Source organism: Glycine max, chromosome 3 (assembly GCF_000004515.6).
Source record: "Glycine max cultivar Williams 82 chromosome 3, Glycine_max_v4.0, whole genome shotgun sequence".
NCBI lineage: Eukaryota > Viridiplantae > Streptophyta > Magnoliopsida > Fabales > Fabaceae > Glycine > Glycine max.
The window spans coordinates 38,835,138-38,857,657 of NC_016090.4; the positions used below are offsets into that span (position 1 = coordinate 38,835,138).

General features: G+C 29.0%; 2 protein-coding genes across 7 annotated transcripts in view; one reads left to right on the plus strand and one right to left on the minus strand.

Annotated features, from left to right (window-relative positions):
• Nucleotides 1-13,117: 13,117 nt before the first annotated feature.
• LOC100817488 (uncharacterized) lies at nt 13,118-16,440 on the plus strand. Of its 2 annotated transcripts, XM_003521234.4 has the most exons (5): nt 13,118-13,545; nt 14,810-14,924; nt 15,604-15,693; nt 15,784-15,882; nt 15,998-16,440. In XM_003521234.4, exons 1-5 carry the CDS (start codon nt 13,478-13,480, stop codon nt 16,097-16,099), a joined length of 474 nt encoding a protein of 157 aa, XP_003521282.1. In that variant the 5' UTR covers nt 13,118-13,477; the 3' UTR covers nt 16,100-16,440. The 2 variants fall into 2 exon arrangements, with proteins under 2 accessions (XP_003521282.1, XP_006576935.1); XM_006576872.4 differs by lacking the exon at nt 14,810-14,924 and having other exon boundaries at nt 13,339-13,545.
• Nucleotides 16,441-18,452: 2,012 nt separating this feature from the next.
• The window catches only part of LOC100776869 (transcription factor EMB1444), an 8,980-nt gene continuing 4,912 nt past the window's right edge, over nt 18,453-22,520 (minus strand). For 2 of the 5 annotated variants that reach the window (XM_041014092.1, XM_014773824.3), the window contains 6 exons: nt 22,292-22,405; nt 20,839-22,077; nt 20,634-20,741; nt 20,150-20,290; nt 19,827-19,952; nt 18,453-18,767 (listed from right to left, as the gene is read on the minus strand). In XM_041014092.1, the coding sequence (XP_040870026.1) occupies nt 18,678-18,767; nt 19,827-19,952; nt 20,150-20,290; nt 20,634-20,741; nt 20,839-22,077; nt 22,292-22,405 (1,818 nt within the window). In that variant the 3' untranslated portion in view covers nt 18,453-18,677. Of the gene's footprint in view, nt 18,768-19,826; nt 19,953-20,149; nt 20,291-20,633; nt 20,742-20,838; nt 22,078-22,291; nt 22,409-22,520 lie in introns of all 5 variants that reach the window. The other 3 variants (XM_014773822.3, XM_014773823.3, XR_001387544.3) reach the window with 2 other exon arrangements.

A 22,520-nucleotide genomic window follows, 5' to 3' on the forward strand; every position in this document is an offset into this window, starting at 1 on the left:
TACTTTAAAATAAATTTATCAAAATTAATTTTATAAATGCTCACCTTAACACACACAGTCACACACCATCAAATTAAAGTTCAATATTTATTTATAGTGGCACAAATTACTATGGTACTTGTATTGGCAAATTTTTTGGCAGAAAGAGCATAAGTGAATGAGGAGTATTTCATTTGAGTTTAACATGAGTTTAAACAAATAATTAATTGTCCTAGCACACACTGCCAAAGTTCAATAATCTGGGGACAAGTTGCCTGTTCGAGGGGCTCTCTCTAATACGTTAGTGGGGATTAGTGTTTTCAATGAACAGTTCGATCGACAGTGTTATGGTTGTTAATAAGATTGATTAGAAATTAAATATGCGAAAAATTAATCATCAACATTAATTTCTTGGTGGATTCTTGTTTTGGGAATAATCATTGTCCTCTAATTATACAGGTAATCAAAATGTAAAGCAGGCCAAAAAAAAGTTAAAACAAATGACACTGAAAAAAAAAAAAGAAGATTCCAAAAATGAATGAAACAAACGATTGTGACACTAGTTGTGATCATCACATAGAAGCTAATCAAGACAGAGGGAGGGGCAAAGAGATGTGATTTGTTAGCCCTTTCCAGACTTTAAATTGTTTAAGCCTTCGAAGTCATGGTTTGTCGAGCAATACCGTATAAATAATTAATTATTATCATATATTGTACATATACTCTTTCAAAACATTTAAACACTTTCTTGTGTCGAGTATAGGCACCAACATGTAGGCCCCTCCCATATGTGCAATGGGCCCCGCATTCTATATTAGCTAATAATGACGTTCTAACAGAAAGCCGTAAAATAAAATAAAATAATAAAAATAACTGCTTAAAAGCGTATCACTTGAGAGATAATTGAGAGAAAGTGTAAGGAAAGATTAAAATTTAGCTAATGGTAAAATGTATGAGTTTTTTTCGCTCATTAAGGATATCTGTTACGTGATAATGAAAGCATCTAAATTAAATTGTATGTTAGTTCGCAATATTTGGATTTTATTCTAAGTTGTATTTCTCCTATTCTCATGAATGAAACAATACAAGTTTTTAGTGTGAAAAAAAGTTGATAATGAGAAATTGAACTTTTTAAAAGTATTAAAATTATTGAAGTAGACTTTATATTACACACAGAAAAAAAAAAAATCTTTCTCATATTCATAAAACAAGAAATAAATTTTAATCAACATACTTAAGAAAGTGTAATATCGGATAATGCATAAGATATAAGGCTAGTGCATCGCATAAATGGGTGCATTGGGCAGTATGATATCACCCTATATATCGAATTGATGGCTATTTTTAAGGGATCACATTCCGTGTGAAATCTACGTTATAGGAGGATTATTGCCTATTCTGACTTTGCTCGTGCTATCTCTTTAGTAAATGGTACTAATATTTTTCATAAGTTTATATCTTGATCACCATAAAAAATCAAGATCTTTTCCAACCTGATTGAGCAATGTTTCTTCAACACACTCTTAGAAATTAGGATGTTTATGTGTCGGGTTAAATTTGGTTAAATTTATTATTCAACTCAATAAAATTTTATGAATCGAGTTGAGATAGATTTCTATAATTTTATTAAGAGACTCAATTATAAATTGGTTGATACTATTACATATATGATTTTTAATAATATTTTTTTAATACTTAATGAAAATGTTAATAAAAAATTTAAAAAACATTTAAAAAAATATTATTAAATATAAATAAATATTATTAATATGTTTTTGTGATATTTTATCCATAGGATAGTACATTTCGATCAATTATGTAATCTAGTATAAAATCTCAAACTTAATTTCAATATCATCATTGCAACTCTCAAAATTTTAGACCAGTTTTAATCATATATATATTCTGAAAAAAAATGAGCAATATATAAGCTAATTCATGGTTTTAGTATTCTCTTAAAATTGAAAACTATTGATCAAAGGAAGTTGAGGGTGCGGAGAAAAATGAGAATTAATATTTGCATCTAAATTTATTTTTTTAAGTCTTGGTTGTCCAATGAAAATGGCTCGAATGGCTTGCCAACAATGAAACTCAAATGATATGGAGGGTAGAATTTTGTCCCTCAAAAAATTCCACGATTCAGAACTTTTCTTATATATAAGTGTTCGGGCGTACTTACCTTCTTCATGTCTGAAAGGGTATTTCTTTGTACCCAGCTTATCAATATAATTCTTTTTTTTCTGATAAAAAAAACGTGTGTGTTCGTACACACGTATATAAAATCATTTATTCTATATCAATGGCAAACAATTAATTTTAAAAACTTTAACGTTTAAAAGGATTTGATATTTATATATACATAATGAACACGAGGCTTATCTAAATTGAATCAAAGAGCTGCTCTTATTAGTAAAAAAAGAAGTTAGAAAACATAGGGTAGATAAAGTGTATCACTCTACCCTATATATGGGTTCCATATTGCATGCGAAACAGATAGATGTGTACTCACCAACAAAGACATTTTAAGTTTTAACCCTAAATATGCCTCAATGAAAACCAATATCGTCCTCAAATCAAGAGGAATAGTTGTATGATATCATCAGCCATATACTTGTTTGCCACTTCCGCATAATGGCATAAGAGCGTTGGAGACAGCAGACATATGTACACACAAGCCTGTTTTATTATTGTTAAAAATTATAATTATAATTATCCCCATGAGTCATCAATGAAGGTGTGGCTTAACTAATATATATATTTGGCTTGGAAAAAATTAAAATAATAAATATAAGTTATTCAATTTTATTTAAATAATTAATATCAAAAGAGAAATGGTACCATGCTTTTTAAAATAGTCATATGACCACTAATAAACTTTTAAGCTTAATTATTTTTATATATTCCAAGTTTATAGTTTTTAGATTATTAAAATGAGAAATGTTTTCATTATACATATAAGAAAGAGAACAATGGTACATACACTATTTGTCTATTTGCCTAAACACTGGACATCTGGACATTTGAATGTATCAAGTTTAAACAAGATTCTTTAAATGAAATTAAGGACCATATTGTCTATTAAGTAATTTTAAATGAACTTTTTCTTATTCGATCGTGCAAAACGCATCTTTATCATAACATAGTGTTTGCTCTGGATTTTATGGTCCTCCCATATGAAGACATAAATTCAAAATGATTGATTCAATCCAACTGATTCTTCTGTTTCTTCTTTTTTCTCCAGGTCACATGATCCAAAGTGGATCACCACAACACTCATTCAATAGACTATTAAGAGATCCCAGAAATAATTATTTATTCATGTTGTATAATTTATTTAAGAGATAATATATTATTTCACTATGGAGATAAACAGCAACCTGAAACAAAGGAGAAAGAGTAAACACCAAGAGACTGATAAAATAAGTTGCTTGCACAAAAGTTTATAGTTAATGACTCATTTGAACATCAATCATGAAGAAGAGATTTTAGAATCCCACCACCATATTTCTAGCCTATGACTTCACGTTAAATTGTTGTCAATTTTTTATTTAAAAAAAAAAAAGTTATCTTTTAACAATGGATTTTGAATCGTAATAGTCTACAACGTTATCTGTTCTCTCAACAATGATATATATATATATATATATATATATATATATATATATATATATATATATATATTCTCTTTTTTCCTTAAAATATTTACTAAATTTTCCTTTTACTCTTTTTTATACAAGACAGGAATTTATCACTATTATTTTTGCTTTGTTTTCACTCATAGGGTAGGGTTTTATTATTTTTACATTTTTAAATAAAGGATGTTTTTCTTATTTTTACCCTTCAATTTTATTACATAAGATATTGAAAATAATATATAATAAATTTATTTTATTTCGTTCTTATTATTATTTTTGCATAATTGTATATTACGAAGTTTACTTAAACAATCAGACGATTTACAATATTTATTTTATTACTCTAGCATTATACTTCAATATATTGATATTGGTATATGATAGATTAATTTACTTTATTTTTATATATTTTTTTGAAAAATATATGTTATGTCATCTATTTTAACCATTACACTAATTGACATAATGAAAGTATGATGTCCACTTAAATGTTTTTTTTACTTTATTTTAAATTTGATTGAAAATACTTTAAAAAATATAGTATAAGATTGTTAACTTGTTGACAAGTGCACCAAATTTGTCACAAGTAGTAAAATACTCGAAAATTCGAGTGTCGAATTCACACGAATTTCGTTTGTAATTAGATTGATGTGAACCCAATTTACAAGCAATAGATAAATAATTTAAAATAACACATAAAGAAAGATAGAAAATAAGGTAAAGATTTAAAAGAAAAGATAAAATATTTAAAGATAAAATATTTAAATTAAAAGATGACAAAGATAAAAAAATAGAAGATAAAGAAAGATAAGATAAGAAAATTAAAAGATAAAAAAAATAAAAGATTAAGATGAAAATAAAGACAGATAAATCCAGAATATGATAATGTTGGGACCTAACTTGTCTTATTTGTCTAAGATGTTGGGACCTAACTTGTCTTATTTGTCCATAATGTCTCACGATGACAAGTCTATCTTACTTATCTAACTCCCAAATATCTTTGCAAAGACTCAATAGATAAAATGCATCAAGTTCTAATTCTAGATGTTTGCTTTGATGTATAGATATAATGCAATCATTCTATGTCTAGTAATAATTTTATTAAGATACTCTTTTCTTTTAGTTCTATCAAAAATTATTCTTTGTAGGACGACTAATTCTAGATGTTTGCTTTGATGGATGGTGTATGGTGGTATTTTTTCTCTTTGGCTCGACTCCCTTTTTATAGTTGTTGGAATGAACTTAGGTCTAATGCTAAAAATCATCCTTATTCATATTTTTTATATTTTCTTAATTTTTTTCTCTTTTAATCCCTCATTTTCATATCTGTAAGCCATAAATAATGAAAATATCAATTTCTAACATTTAAACCAAAAATAACTGCTAAATAAATATTTTTAAAGATATTTTTAATATATTTTTATTATAAAAAATAACTTATATTTAATAGTTATCAAATATTAATAGAATACAATACACAATATAAAAAGATATAATGGTTTAAACTAAAAGTGTAATTAACCAATTTATAACTTGAAAGAGTTTAAATTTACTTGAAAAATTATAAATATCCAAAAATATTTTTTATTAATAAAATAAAATTAAAAATAATATAAAAGTATCATGTATAAACATGTCAGCTTCTATTATTTTATATTCATCATTAGTTGTTTTAATAGATCATTTTACTAAATATTTATAATTAAATAAATTAACTTAACAACAGTAAGCTATCATTAACTTTTTACGCTTTATTTGGTTTTTCAGCTATTTTATCAAATATGGATCAAGATGCTTTCCATTTCATTCCCAGCACCACCCAACTAAATAATTGAATTACCCAGCCCTCATAGCTTTTGTCCCATAAAAATACTATGTACGTGTACGAGTTTGTCGGTGTTTTCTGACAATAGATAGAAGATCGAAGAAAAAAGAATAAACTACTATTAGTCTCTCTAAAAAATTAATATGTAAAGAGTTATTATGATTTAATTGAAAAGTTGCCATATGCAGGTGCATACGTATATATATCTTTAATTAGTTAACATACATAATGCCCCACCATGACCTTCAGACAAAATGTAGTGTATGCTCTGCAAAAATTGTACGGGTGTTTTCATAGAATTTGAAATTGAGTGTATATATACAAATATCGAACCTCTATTAGAGGTTTTGGTGTTTTTCTTCTTCTTCTTTTTTCCTATTGTGGCAGTAACTGGAAAGGAACAAAATGGAAACACTTTAACGGAGAAGATGTTCTCCAACTAATGTGCTTGGAAGAAGAATCCATTTTCTTTGATATATAATTAATTAATTAGCATCAAGACTCAAGAGACGGATCCGATTCTCCTTGCAACCAACCATTCTTTCCCACTTCATTAGATGATGTAATTTTTTATACGCAATTGCTAACTTATCTTTTAGCATGTTTCTTGTTTGTTTTATTGTCGGGGGAACTTTTGTTCATACAAGCAGTTTCTTCTTCTTCTTCTTCTTCTTTTTTTCCACAGAACAGCTAGCAATCTAAGAGTGCACAAAGGGGACAAATACCAACTATATTCACCTGCATATAAATGTAAACTTTTTGTTCTTTATTCTTTGGTCTGTCTAACAATTTCTTTTTTGTTTACTATCAGTCCGGTTATCTGAAATTCACTGCATATAAGTATATAGAGCTGGAACAATTTCAGTGTTCTTTATTTTTTGGTTTATTAATTTAATATTTAATAATTCTTTTATATAAAAAAGTAAAATAATATGATAATAAAATATTATTCTTATATTTATTTTGTTCTATTATACCAAAATAATCTCATATCGCTTAAGACCTACTTAAAGCTAAATTTATATATAAACATCACTCTCTTAATTCACTGAGATATTATTTAAGGATAAAATTGTGAGATTGAAACTAACATTTCTTTCAAATCAATTTGGTCCTTTCATGATCAAAGTAAAAAAATTTAAACTTAAAAGATCAGGTCTTAAATTTACCGGGCAACTCTCTTAAAACTATCCGCATTTTATCTATAAAAAATTAATTATCTTCTGTTGATAAATGATAAGATTAATAAATTCTAAAGTGAAAGAATTATAACTATTAAATATTGGTGATGACTAATGAAAGATTTAACCGTCACTAAAAAAAATACTGAGACCGTTCATCACGAGGAATGCTTACTTTATTTCAAATTGTTGGATTATTTAGCTGTAGATAAGCATTAATTAATCATCTAAAATATTTTTTAATCGTTAAATATATTTATTATAAAAATTATTATGATGGAACTATAAATTTGGATTTTGTTTTAGATGACTCCTGATGAACTGTGTCACTTATGTAGTGTCGATCTGTTCAAACTTCAAAGGTCCTTGCTCTCATATGAAGTAATTATAAAGTTCTTTTCCATTTGACAGTGTTATCAAATTTGTTTCAAACCTAGTTGTCTCTTTATAATCTTTTTGTTTATCTCTCTTAATTGTAAAAAAAAATAGAATTTCTCAATAATTTATGTGTTTGAAACTAAACGACAAGAAAACGAGTGAGGACAAAAGGTAAGCTGCATGTCTGCAGCGGTTAGTATTCCTAGTGGTCAGTGGATGCGGTGCACGTACGCGCCCAATAAGATACACTTTACCTAATTTCTTACATAATAATTGAATTGGTGTAAGAATAACTCCATCCACTTTTGTCTTCTTCGTCAATCAGATTTTTTTTTCTGATATTGATAAATACAGTATAATTTTTAAAAAAAAAATGTTTTTTAGAAGAAATGTAAGAGGAGGGTAAATTATTAAAATCCAATGTACGATGATAAAAGAATTTACTAACAACGTGAATAAAAGTATACTTAATTATAAGTTTAAACAACTTTTTACAATTTTATTATCATTTAATTATTATAACTTTTCACTAACATAATCAGTTTTTATCGTTGATTTTATTCAATTAAAAATAAAATTATACGAAATAAAATATTATTTTATCATAAATATAGATATAATCAATATTTTAATTAAACTATTTAAAATTAATCTTAAAAACTGATGTAAACTTACCTTAAAAAAATTATATCATTCATGCGTGCAAATTAAGTTATTAGACTCAAAATATTACATGGCTCCTTACATTAATCCAACTCCGCACGAATGGCGGTACTATTCTTTAATGTTTACCTGTGTTGTGGGGTCCACACCAGCCCATTTCCACGTCACCACCAATCCTATAGTGTTTCTTGCGGCTTGCATAAATATTTTTATGCTAATTTACATCTAGAAAAGAAAAAAAGAAAAAAAAAAGAGAAAAGTATAAATATAAGTATGATGAGTGAAATAATTTGATAAAAAAAGAAGATAGATAGAAAATAAAGTTAAATGGGTGTATACTATATATATTATATAAGGGTGTCCATATATAATAATTACGCAAAAAAATTACACTGTTATATGATAGATAGAACAAATATGGGAATTAAGAAATGATCCAGTGTTGAACAAAAAAAAAATGATCAAGTGCAGGCATATGGATAATTAAAACAAATCCTATCAGCATTCAGAAAGTAGAATAATCGCAAATCGTTAAAATAAGGGTCAGGTTCGAATTCTTCAACACAAATCAACCAAACTGAAGATGACGAAACTGACAAGATATATTGAAGGGCCAAGTCTTAGAGAAATCAACATCCATCGTTTTTGGTCAGTCTTCTTTCTAAACAAATAATTTCTAACTCTGACGAAAATTACATTTGATTTAAGGCAAGTTTGGTGATTCCGAAAATTTTAAACATGAAAATTGAGCTATGTGTAATCCTTAATTTACTTATGCATTGTAGATTCACATTTATCCATTTCAACCCTTGCATCAATGTGTTGGTGACCTATCTTGATTTTAAATTTATATAATTATAAGAATCAAAAAGAATTTTAAATTGATCAAACGAGTGATAGTTTGATAGATTTTACATTTCAAATGTGTTTTTAGATTTCATATTTTTTTTAATAAGTCAATGCTAATTGTTAGTTTTATATATATGATTTTTTGACACTAATAATTATAATTTTTACATTTCAAACATGATTCTTCATTTCTCAATAGGTTTTCAAACATATACTTATATATTATGTGTCAATTAGAATTTAGAATTATTACTGAAGCAAAATATATCAAATCTGGAACTGGAAGTCAAGGTTCATTTGGCAGAAGCTATACATGGTCTGAGAAGATTATTAATTTACAAGATATACATTAATTCAATTATATAAGCATTCTTAACCAAAAGTTGCGAAGATTGTTAAATGTCTGGTTTGCATTATACAGGAAATTAAAGGCCAGGGAGATCAGAAGATCACGTGTATATGGACAAAGGATAATGCTGACAAGTGTCTAGCACGACCAGTCAAATTAAACCAACCTCAAGCGTTTAATATGGGGCCACTGCACGTGTATGGATGATTGCCAGATATCTAGGTAAGGACTTAGGAATATAATTATGATGATCTCTTATCTTGCACAATATAGAAAAAAAATACTATAAATTTCCACATGAAGTTCTTGTTCCTTTTTCTTCTTCTTAATTCTAAGGTATGTGTTATTTGTTCTTGCTAATGGCCCTATAATTAATGTTCTTTCGTATTATTGACTCTAAATATAGATTTATACAATAATATGCAACATGTTCAGTGAAACTTCTAAAATTATATTATCCACCAATTAATAAATATATAAAAAACAGTCCATAATGATGCAACCCAAAAGCAAACTCCCCGAATAATACCAACTACAAAAGAACACGGTGTTTCTTAATGATTGAGACACATCTGCAGAAAGTTTCATTTTCGATAGAATATATAAATGCAGGATGTACAAATGTAGCTAGTTTTCAGTATAATTAAACACACTAGTTTATTGTCGAGTGGCTTTAGGATTTTAAAATTAAATCAAATGTAGTTTGAACAGGGGGCAGTTGTTCAAAACTGAGCCATGATATAGGGACTGGTTTAATGTATTAATTCGTATAAATTACGAGAGCAATGAACTAGAGCTAGCTAATTGGTTGTCATTTTAATTTCAAAAGGTTTAACAATGACAAGGATAGAGTTTGTCTTTGTTGGAGGATTGTTGTTTTGTAGTTGATTGTTAAGAACGCGGTTAAGAGATACTTCCAATTTCTATGAATAGAACTGATTAAACACTAGTGGAGACAACCTGGAATTCTTAAAAATGTAGTTTCAAGGCTCAAGTTAACCTAATTTGGATGGGAATTTGACTGAAATGACTGACATTGTTATGCGTACGTGAATGAGCTAGGAAGGGTTGGTCCTACAAAATTGTCCCGGTATCTACGTGACAGAAACAAAAAGTGTAAGAATAAAACTAAATATACTACTCTCTCGTTTAGGTTTTGATTTATTATTTCAAATAAGCAGCACCTAAGTTAATTTTCGTTTTGGCATATATTGACTTCAATCTTGACACATTGTAATTTGTATGACCCACGCCCAAAAGTATACAAAATACTCGCATAACATCTTTCTTAGTCACTGATATGTCTCGTTGTCGGTTAATTAGAAAGGTTATATGCATGTCAGGTTACTGTCTAAATCACTTAATTAATTTATTGAATTATAAGTTTTTTTATAAAGTTATTTATTAAAGTAATTGATAAACATAAAATGATTGGATGTGTTTGTCTAATATTTAAATTTAAATATCATTTTAAATTTTATTTTATGGATAAAATATACTTTTAGGTGATTATAATTTTAGTTTTTCTTTTACTTTGAACTCTTATAATTTTTATTTAAAGATGAATTATTTTAATTAAAAAAATTAGTTTACGTTGTTATATTTTTTCATAGTGTATTTTATTATCAATTTTATTGTATATCTTATGATATTTTTAATTAAATTTAAAATAAAATATATATACCTAGATAATCATCATACTCCCATTATGTTGCAAGTGAAAAAAAAATCTAGTGCATGACAAAATTGCATCAATCTAAAGTGTATTATGTTAAGAATGTGAGAGAAAATAAGAAATCAAATAAGGAATTAACTAGAACAATTAAAAAAGGTTAAATTGTAATTATGATGCTCCTACAATTAAAAATATGTAAATTATTCAAAATAAAAATATATAAATAAAATTTTAAAAAATTATATATTAAATATACTTTAATTATAAATTTTGATAATTTTTTAAAAAATTAATAATTCTTGACCAATAATAATGGTTTATTGTCTTAATTACACAAAGTAAGTATGATAGTTGTTTATTATCTTATTATAAATAAAGGATCATGATTTCAATTTATATTAAGATATTTTTTATTTTTTCATTTAATCTTTTTTTACATAATTATTATATCAATTGCATACATAAGTTCTACATCAGTATCAATATATCACATCAAAATTAAAATTTAATTTTAAATAAATTGATAGAAGAATCAAAATTGTTTATTTTTTAAAATAGAAAAACTAAATATTTTAATTTAAAAATATGAAAATCAAAATCATAAATTTAAAATTATAATAAGATCAAACTTACAATTTAACTAAAAAAAATGAGAAAAGGAAAACGAAGGGCTGTCACAAAGTTAAACATGTGAGTGAAAGTAAAGAAATCGAAAAACAAATAATAAAACTCTATCTTAGGATAAAAATTAAATTTAATAAATATGTAAAGACTGAAGATATAAAGCATAAGAAATAATATTCATTATTAATTAATTAATTATAAATATTTTTCTCTTTTTAAATGAGTCAAATCATAATAAAAAATATTGGAAAAAAAACATTGAAATACTAAAATTATTTTACACGAAAATATAAATATTTTCTTGAATACAGATACTTCTGTGCCTATGCCCCTATGTATAGGAATATGCTTTTGTCTGCTCTCAACTCTCAGTTGGTTTCGGCCGTCCACCTCACCAGTGACCTGACCTTTGAACTCTAGTCTTTGGACAGGTAACATGCATTTTCTTTTATCGACAAGTGTTATGTTAGACTTTTTTTTTTTTTTTTACTTATTAAATTGTGAGATTTTTTTAACAGAAATTAAACTTTTTTTAATCATCCAACTAATTTTATAATTCTGAACATCTAACATGTCTTTGGTTAAAAACGAAAAAATAATAATGAAAAATAAAATAGATAAAAATAAGAAAAAAGAAAAATAAAATAAATAAAAATATGTGATAAATAAAAAAGTCATTTTGACATTAATTTTATAAAATTGAATAAAAATATTAAGAAAAAAGTTGAAACTTTACTTTCTTTCATTTATTATTAAATAACCTAAAAATAATTAAATAACCTAAACTAAACACATCCTTATTATTTGAGAATAACGTATTAATAATTAAGTATATGTTAATGTTCAATTATATTTATGATGATTGCTGCTAACTTAACATTGATTTTTCTTGTAAAAAAACATATTTTTAATTTACTAAGTATTTTAATTACATTTAAATTTTTACATTATATTATATAATTGATATGGAAATATGACATATTTTCTAATTTTTAAAATTTTTATATTATTGCATGTATTCTTTGTGTATTTCGTAATCCCACTTATGCTCATCATGACATGTCCAATTACAAGTCATTTTTGGCAATATGGATTTGCGAGATCATACCAAAAGTAGAACTAAGTTAATATGCGGAGGTTTTAAGGAAAATTATGGGGGAATTTGTTATACATTTGTCTTTTATTTAATCAATTCAAGAAATATATTTGATTTACTATGAAAAGAAGTAAATTTCTTCTACAAATAATCAATAACAAAAAAAAAACTGTCACGAAACTAATATAATTAATAAACTACATGATTTGGTTTTCTCATAAGTTCTAAGAATATTGATCGTGAATATCACAACATCAACAATCCTATTGAAGTCCTGCTTTAATTAAGGGATTTGGTTTAGCCCAGCCCAAGAAATTTTATTTTAACATTCTCCCAGCCCAAGCAATTTATGTGTGTGTGTGTGTTTTATCAGTGTCTATGAGTTTTTTTTTTTAAAATTGAGTTCTACTAAAATATTTCAAAACATTTAGGATAGAAAATAAAATATTTTCAATTATGTCATACATATTCAATTTACAATAAAAATATTTTTTTGGGCCAAATATAAAAATATTTTTAGAATAGGATATAATGAAAATCACAATTCAAATATGAAACTATAATTCCACACGCATTATCAACAAAATTTATGATGATATCCATTACAGCAAAGTGTAAATGTGTAATTTCACTTTTGGTCGATCATTGACTGCAAAAAGTACCCTTCATTTTTAATAGTAAATAATCAAATTAAAAAATAAAAAATTAGGTCATTCATGATTTTTTTTACATTCTTTTATGATTTTGTATTAAATATTTTTTCTTTAGTTTCTTGTCTAATGTCTTTGGGACTAGCAAGACCCATAAAAAAGGTGTAATCATGCTAGACATTTATATAATCCATTCCCACTACGGCATCAGATGGAATATAAATTTATATTTTAGAATGGATTTTCCAAAATATAATAGAAGGTGCAAGCCATCATCATGCTGACATTTTATAAGATTGGAGTAACCTGTGTTTAAACTCGGTTTAAAAAGTTGATAAACGGAATAAACGCGGCCCATTGGGCCACGTGTGTCATTAATTGAGCCCATAGCCGCCGAAAGAGAGTCGCCTAACAAGACTGTTCCACGCATTTGCCAGATCGAAAAGACTATGCTACCCTTCCCTCACCCTTTTTTCAATTTGAGCTTCGCTCGCTGTTTCTCTTTCGTTCTCGCTCTGACCGGGAAAAGAAAAACCAGCTTTCTTCAAGCACCTAGATTTCCTCTCTCTCTAAATGGCGTTCTCTTCTTTTCTCGGCAGAGTCCTCTTCGCCTCCGTTTTCATCCTCTCCGCTTACCAAGAGTTAGTTCTTATTTCTCAGTTCTCACTGATCCTTTTCTCTGCACTTCGAATCATGCATGGTTGTTATTTTCAGTGGTTGCAGTAATTTATTGTTTTTGACTGAGTTAATTTTTCAATTTCTGCTGAGTTGGTTGTTGTTGTTATTAGTTTCTCACTTTCTCTGCCTGGATCTATTACGCACAATTGACTCGTCAAAACGATTCAGCAGATCTGTCTTTTCACTTAGTTCAATTGCATGGAACCGGAACTTTTTCTTATTTTTTTAGGTTTTTTTATTTTTTGACTTTTTTGCGATTCTGTTATACGTCGTGGTGTCAGATTTGTTTAATGCGTGCATTCATTTCTTTGGTAGGGTAGTTAGATCTTCTTGCGTGATTTGATTATAATTGTTATCACTGTGGTGTAGTTGCTGACGTTATGGAATCGTTTTAATTCATTAGAAGTTAACATTAACGGTTTCGGTTTTTGGTAAGCTAACTTTTGTGTAGTTTATGAATGAATTTGACTATGTTTTGTTACGAGTTACCAGTTAGCAATTAAGAAGTAGTGTGGGCGCGGGGTACTTTGTGCTTGTAGTTAAGCAACTTGTGTGTTGTGATGTTGTAGAGGGTGTTATTAATTTTTTTTGTCCGTTTATAATGTGTTACTTTGAAACTGGGAAATTTATTCGTGGAAAATTTGGTAATCTTAGGTGATTAATGTCATTTAAATTTTATTTTATTTTTTGTAAAAATGAGGGTATAAACATTTGGTCTTCATTAGTTAACCCTTGACCCTAACCTGTTCCCAGAGTGTTGGGGCACGGTGATGAGATTTATCTTGTATCAAGTTATGGTTCAATTGCATGTCTTTATATTGAAGTTAAGGCATAGCCATAGATTGAGGGAGACAAATCTATGATCTCTATTTCACACTGTAACTGAATTTCTGATTGCCTTTGCTAGTTTTTTTAGTGGATTGTATTGCAGTGGAATAATGTGCCCCTTTCTTTTCTATACTTTCCCATGTTTAATTCCTATTTAAATTTGATGCTTGCATTCAATAATGATCCGATTTATAGTCTCATCCATTATATTTTTGGACAAGTTGATGGTGTTGCTTGATATTGCTCCCTGTTTACATTTAATTAGGCATTAGAAGCTATAAATTCTTTCCATTTGACATTTTGATTCTGGAAGCACAAAGCACTCAATTGTTACTTATTTTTCTTTTAATTTTTATGGATTTTCTTTATTTATCCTCCCTCCATTTTCATTCTTGTAAGATTTAATTCTTATGGAGTTGATGGGGGACCCGCAGCAAAAGCACTCAGACCGAAGTTTGATGCCTTTGCACATCAAGTACATTCTAAAGTTGGCTTTCAACTTCCAGATATTGATGTTAGTCTCTCGGTCTCTTTTATTCTATCATTTAAGGAAAGCATGATTAAAACACCACTAAACAGATAAACAAGTTCTTTGATAGGAACAAAAGAAGGAAAAGGTGGTTAAGTTTGACAGGAGTGTGACATGGAGTTGGACACTGCTTGTGAATTCATGCATTTTTCTGTCATTAAGTATAGGTCTAGTGTCTAATTAATTCTTGATAAAATGAAACTATACATGGTATTTAATAATGCTTTTGTCCTTATAACTGCACATGTTTAAATAAGACAATGTAATATGGACGAAGTATTAACTTATATAGGGCTTCTCATTTTGGTCTTGACACTTATTGCTTGACTGTTTGCAGCACATACCCAATTTTGAGTTCTAAGCAGGTAATAGGATTGTCATTGTGTTGGACATGAATCATAAATATAAACTGAAAAATAGTTTTTTTTTTCTAAAAAAAAGATTAATGTTCTAAAAAATGAAATGGGTGCAGGCAGGAGGTGGGGAAGTTATGAAACATTGTAGTGGAAAATAATTGAACTTTCTTGCATTGTTATAGCTGTCATGCATCTAGTGCATTCTTATATCAACATGTTCTTGCATCCAATCAAGTACTCCTTTTAGCATTCATATTATGATGTTTTGTTTCTAACACGTATATTTATTTGATTGATGTCATTAACAGATGAAATTTTTAGTGGCTGGGGCTATTGCTCTCAAGGGCCTTGGAGGGATTCTTTTCATACTCAGCAGCTCTTTTGGAGCTTTCCTTTTGGTTTGTAGCTTGACTTTTCTCTATGAAATTGAAGTTGGCTTTTCAAGTGCTCAATTTTTTCAAGCGTTGGTTCTTTTCTCCTTGTTGTAGCTTTTGCATCAAGTGATCACTACTCCAATACTGTATGATTTCTACAATTATCACAGTGAGGACAAAGAATTTATCCAACTTTTCATCAAATTTACTCAGGTAAGAACAGGTTTTTTTCCCATGTTGGAACTTGGAATGATTAAACTTGAGCTGTTGTCACAACGATTCTTCACCTATTGTTGCAATTGTTTATGGAATATTGTACTCCTTGCAGAATATGGCTCTCTTCGGGGCATTGTTGTTTTTCATTGGGATGAAAAACTCTATTCCTAGAAGGCAACCCAAGAAGAAGGCTGCCAAAACAAAAACATATTAGTTGAAAGGACTTCTCGGATTGTTCCTGGTTGCTCATTATACCCATTTTCCATTTCTCCAGGATTTGGCTTTGGTCTCTGTCTGGTTCAGAACGAATGTACCTTCTGTCCGATGGATTATGTATAATTTATAATTATTAATATATGTATGCTAATTTTCCGTTTGCTTGACATTAGAAACTGTCTTTCGATTACTAAACTTGTATACGAAGAGGGGGAAAAATGATCATAGCCTGTTCATTCAGACTGGGTGTCAATTTCGTTCTGTCCAACGGATTTGATCGAAAGGTGAAGTCTGGCACTTGCAGTTGCTATTGAACTAAGCTTGATCTTCACGTTGTCACATGGATTTGTGTTTCCTATTTTTTATTCATTTGGTTCTTTACTTGGTATGGTAATGGAAATGTATGCTCGAGTTTTTCACCTGATTATGGTTAAACATAAAAAAGACCTTCAACACTCAACAAGGCACTACAAATTTTGACAAGATATTAAGTTTATGATTGGATAACTTTTATGGTTAAACATTAAAAAGACCTTCAACACTCAACAAGGCACTACAAATTTTGGCAGGATATTATTAAGTTTATGATTGGATAGCTTTTAGAAAATAAGAAGGTAATTCTCATAAATCAATTTATAAATTTCAATGTTTATAAAAGTGTTCTTATTTAGCTTTTTCATAAGTTGATTTAATTTATGTCTAAATTAATTTTATCTTATGGGAGAAATTTAATTTGCTTTATTTCCTTGTTTTTCTTTTTTTGTTAGTGTTTATTGAATAGGACTTGTTTAGATTCGTGATATCTATTTTTTGCTTCAAAAAAGATATATTCTTGTTTAGATTCTGTATAGGAAAGTAGGAAACTAAAGACAGCAATTGCCAATATTCTTATTAATGACTTGGATAGTAATCCTCAATTTTCTTCCTATTATTTCGACTGGTTTACGGAATTCCAAGTTACTTGTGTATGTATTTTCTTCTATTGACGTCAAATTATGACACCTCAATTCAATTGGTTGAGTACGGCGTGAGTTATACATTTTTTTATCTGTTTTGTATTTCTACAGCTAAAAAAATTATAGCGCCTTGGACTTCCAACATAACTCTTGCTTTAATGGTTTCCGTTTATAAGTTCTACTATACACCAAACATTTGATGCAAGTTATCTGGACCATTAATTAAAATAAATTTAGTAGAAAATAAGTGAATGGTTTAGTAATAGTTTTTCCCTTCACCCATTCTTCTTCACCACCTCACTGTTACCATCCACGACTATCACCGCCTTAGATGTATATATGACTTGAGTTTAAATACAAAGTTTTAAGTTCGTCTTGAAAAAAGAATATGGTCATCAAACTTAGCTTATTTTTTATTTGAAACAAGCTAAATGCAAAGCTTAGACAGAGTTTGTTAAATAAAGATATGAAGCTTGACTGCTTGAGCTTATTTAATAGTTTTTATGGGTAGGTAATTTATATATTTAATTTACAACTTGACAATTTTAAAATCAATATGCACTTGGAGTATTTATCAAGTATTTAATATTCTCTCCATCTGATTATAATTGTCATCTTAAATTATTTTACTAATAAATAAATAAAAAAGAATAACAATTTTATAAAATTAACCTTATTATTATTAATTTATTTTTAGCTTTTAAGTCACATCATTAATTAGTTTTAAGGGATATAAATAAAAAAATTAATTAATATTACATTAAAAACTAAAATGACAATTATATTGAAATAATTTTTTTTTCTTACACAACAATTATTACAGGACAAAGGGAGTAAGAAAAAAAATTAATAGTTATTTAAGAAAAAGATAAATTTTTTTTGCCCATAAAACAAATAATTAATATTTTTTATTAGTATATATAGGCACACATGAATTATTTATGAGCGTTTAATATTTGAAAGTTTATAAACTCTTGAACTTGGTTCATGTACATAAATAGTTTAAAGTGAATCTTGAAGTTTATTTATTATAATAAACTTGATAGGGTATTTAAGGAGTGGAAGTTTTTTTTTTTTTTGACAAACAAGGAGCGGAGGTTAATCAGGTTAATCTGTGTTTGTTTGTGCTTGCTTACATATGTAAGCTTTACTTAAAAAGACGTACAGACTATATTTTTCTAGCTTCAATTAACTAGCACAAGTCTAATTTTGAAGAACGCCAAATCAAACACAGCATATTCTCTACATTGGTGGAGAGTGTGAATATATGTTTAACACTTCTTCAAACGTGAATTCAAATACTCTTTTGTTTTACACGAATCATGCATTCCAAGGCACATTCAACACAATTTCTCAAGTTAATGTACGTCGTAATTAAACGAGAAGTCTGAGACATGAAAAGAGTAACACTAATATTATTTATTTATTTTTGGAAGGCAAGGGTGACACTAATATATGTTCAACGTATTGTGCTATTTTCAATGTCAAACATAAACAATGACAATCACACATTTCAATCATTTAAAACACACACATAACCACATCATTTCATTTCAAAGATCAAGAATGAGTTACACTTGCCAATGAGTGGCCACATAGTTTCCAAAAACCAAACTGTTATTATTGTGAATACACCGTGCTCTTGGATTGCAGTATTTGAACAAGCGGCCACAAGATATCCAATCTGTGTACATTTTTGTTGTTTTGACCCTGTGATACATAGTTTACTCATCAACAACAATCAATGGAGTTAATGTATTTTGTTCTTAAAGATAATTTGTGTTGACTTTGTCCTTAAAAGTCCCATCTATACAAAATGGTCCCTCAACATCAACTTGTCAACAAGCTTATCGAGTGTTCGACTTGCAAATAATTTTATGCCGGGGAGGATTAGATTGTACTTTGTATAGATGAAAACTTTCAAAGATTAAAGCAAAATAAGTTGTCACTTTCAGAAGCCACATTGTTTATTAACTTGCAGAGTATAAAGACTTACAGTCATGACTCAACACCGCAAATTTCTACTCAACTAAAATTCATATATTATGTACAATATTTTGAATTTGAGTACTTAATTCTCTTATTTAAGGAATGCAAATGGCTTATATAAAGTTTCCATTGAAATTTGAATTTGAATTATTATCAAATATATTGTTCTACTGAAGCCTAATGCCATGAATTATGATATTACAACAGCTTCAATTAGCATATATATATTTTTTATAATAATTAATATTATGAACTAGGTGGCTTCATCTGCAAGGGTCATTCCATGTAATTGAACGAACTGGTTAAAATGGAGAAATGAAACTACAATTTTCTGTGGTCAAGAGACACCTTTCTATACACTAAGGTTTTATTAGTGAAGAGGGATGAGTAACAGCTAAGTAGATTTGAATTTATCAAGTAAGCTTACACTATTTACACTGGAAAGAGATATGAAAAAAACAATAAAGATCATATATCAAAAAATGGAAGACACAAATCCACTTAAAAGTTTCAATTACAAAGGTATATATTTTATCCAATCAAATGCAATAAAATTAGGACTAAGATTGACTGGTGGAGCTAGGTGAATAATTGAATTTAAGCATACAATGTGCTAGTAGATAATCGGTATTCTGAATTTTTTGCAATATATTTAATTAAATTATAGACCAAGATTCCAGAAATTTTATGTCAGTTCTTTAGTCTTGTGAAAAAGAAAATGGTGTAATAAATAGGGTTAATTGCATAAAAAATAAAGCTAACTTTGAGTTGTGAAATTACCTCGACGACAAAGCATATCCATATCTTTTCACCATGAGCTTTTGTTGCACCCTTTAAAATGGTAAGGCCCAAACTTCTTATGGCTTCTGCTATTTCAAGAAAATGGCTGCATTCCTCACAGAGCATCTACACCAGAAGGCATAATTAGTTAGTATAGAAACAAACTCAATAACCGATTGTATCGACAACAATAGCAATTTCTTAGACCTTCAACCAAGTGCCACTAAGCTCCATTTCTCATCAGGAGTTTTCTCATGTGTTATAATTTTTAATTAATCACTAATATAGAATAAATCAAAATGTCACTTTCAAGTCATTCGTACCTCAACAAGCATTTGTCCATTCTTACCAAGATTCTCCACTAATATTGAATGAACTTTCAGATGACCCCCTACCTCCATGGCCCAGCTTGAGCCCTGATCATAACTAGAGGATCCAAGAATGTCTGCTTCCTTGTGATGCAACTGCAAAATTGGGGTAGTATTAAACAATGGAGATAAGTCCAAATGCAGAAAATGTTGGAACTTGGAACTAAATCAACAATTTCTGATTGGGTGGCACTTAAGAACTTGCTATCCTAAATAACAATTAAATAAATAAAATCTTATGGTTCAATAGAACTGTGCCCTAAAGGAACATGTCAAGGGGAGGTAAATGTTATTGTTTTAAACCACATGACTCGTTTATGCATATCTTGAAGTTCGATTATCAATCTCTAGTTGACCAGAAATATTGTGTAATTTATTTATTATAGATTTATAGACCATGGACCATCGGACAAATATCTAAAATTGCCTAAAACCTTACCTTTGACTTTGTATCAGCAAAGTCAGTTAGCTTGTCAGCATGTTTAGTTATGCTTTGGAGAAAGAGCAAGTGCTTTATTGCACGCTCCAGGAGTGAATCAATACTGCACTGTTGAAGTTACAATAAAAATTTTAGCCACATGAACCAGATCTGAGATCATCACTCAACCCAAAAAACAATTAGGAAACAGATTCCAGCAAGATACCTTTGCTCCATTTGGCACCAGCTCCCTCAACTCCTTGATACGATCTTGGATCAGTTGTCTATCCCGTGGCCGAGGCCTACAACTTTCCCCTGGCCTGGCCCTTTTTTTGCTGTTCTTGGATGGTTCAGACGACCTTTCAAGCTGTCCACTATTTGAACTATGAAATGTAGATGAAACACCTTTTGAGGACATCACACCACATATCCCTGATGATGAACTCAAAGAATGGTGTTTGTCCTCTCTGACAAGAGAGAGCTGATCCATCAAATAGCCTTCTGAATTAATAGTATGCACATTGTGAATAGAAGCTTCATGATTTTTTGCAGAGGCCATTGCAGATTGCTTTGATGTACAAAATGATAATTCACTATTAACATCATTATTACTATGGTTAATGTTGACCAGCATTGCTTCCAAAAGATGTTCTGGACAAGATTCAGAAGTCAATTGGCTAGTGCTAATCTCATCTGACATTTCAACAGGTTTCATTTCTTGATTAACCTGTGTTGGCCAATCAAAACATTTACCCACTTTCGAAAAAGCTGGTCCAAGTGCTTCATGTAGCTCACAGCCAGCAGGAAAATTCAACATCTGTGAGGCATCCTTATAACAAGGTTCAGTTTGAAAGTCTGAGATATCCTTGTAACAAGGCTCAGTATGAAACTTTGACTTTTCAATATGTTGCTGGGAGTTTGCTTCTGAAGGTTGGGCAAAATTCAATGCCCCTTTTTGGTTAATATCCGCATAATGCAATTTATCACTTTCACAAACAACTGTATCAAGAAAAACTGAAGGAAAGCATGCAGAATCAACTCTGACTTTTTCTGATGGACATATTAAATCATTGAAGCTAGCATTATCTGTAACAAAATCATTTAAATATGATGAGACATTTTTTTCTGATTCCAATCTCATATCTTTGCAGTCGCCACTACTTCCACCTTCATACTTCATCCCATATAGAGGTTTCATCTCTTCAAATTCCTTACAGTCCACATTCATCATATTGGATATTGACTGAAGCAAAATGGAACTTTCATCATTGTACAATTCAGGTCCCTCTTGCTTGGCCACATTATCAGACATTTTCTCATGAGCAGAAGGTGTATAGTTCCTCCCAGTCCCAGAACATTGAAGGGGCATTAAAACATCTGCTGTTTCACTTTTCATAGATTTCTGTGTATCGTAAAAGCAAGTAGGCATAATATCTGAAGACAAATTTTCCTTCAATGTATCCAGCTGGAAAAGGCAAGAAATATAAACCTCATGATAATGATCAACACATCTGGGTTAAAAAATAACCGATATGACACAGTTCCAATTGCTTGCTATATTATTAGCGTGTTTAAAAATGCCATTTTAACAGTCACTCAAACCCCTTTACCCACTCAAATCTGCACATTCATACAGCATGAAGACACATGAATGTAGAGAAGTGAAGACAGAAGCTTACCTCAGATGAGCTCTTCAAACTACCCTGTATTTGACTAGGACGTAGGATTGAGTAATTTTGAGTAGACAAAAAAAGATTTCTGATATGAGTTACAAACTCCATATCTTCAATCACCTGCTACCAGGAATGTCAAAAGAGAAGAAAACTATTAAAAAAAAATCAATAATAAATGGATTTTCATATCCAGGAAATATTCTAAGAGTCATCAAAATCATAGAACAGCCCATGC

What these genes read in the sequence shown, in the direction of transcription:
- LOC100817488 (XM_006576872.4), top strand. Translation starts at nt 13,354, where the DNA reads ATGCTACCCTTCCCTCACCCTTTTTTCAATTTGAGCTTCGCTCGCTGT. An exon ending in CTTTTGGAGCTTTCCTTTTG is followed by an intron (nt 15,694 to 15,783) that starts GTTTGTAGCTTG and finishes TCCTTGTTGTAG; the next exon opens with CTTTTGCATCAAGTGATCAC. An exon ending in TTTTCATCAAATTTACTCAG is followed by an intron (nt 15,883 to 15,997) that starts GTAAGAACAGGT and finishes TACTCCTTGCAG; the next exon opens with AATATGGCTCTCTTCGGGGC.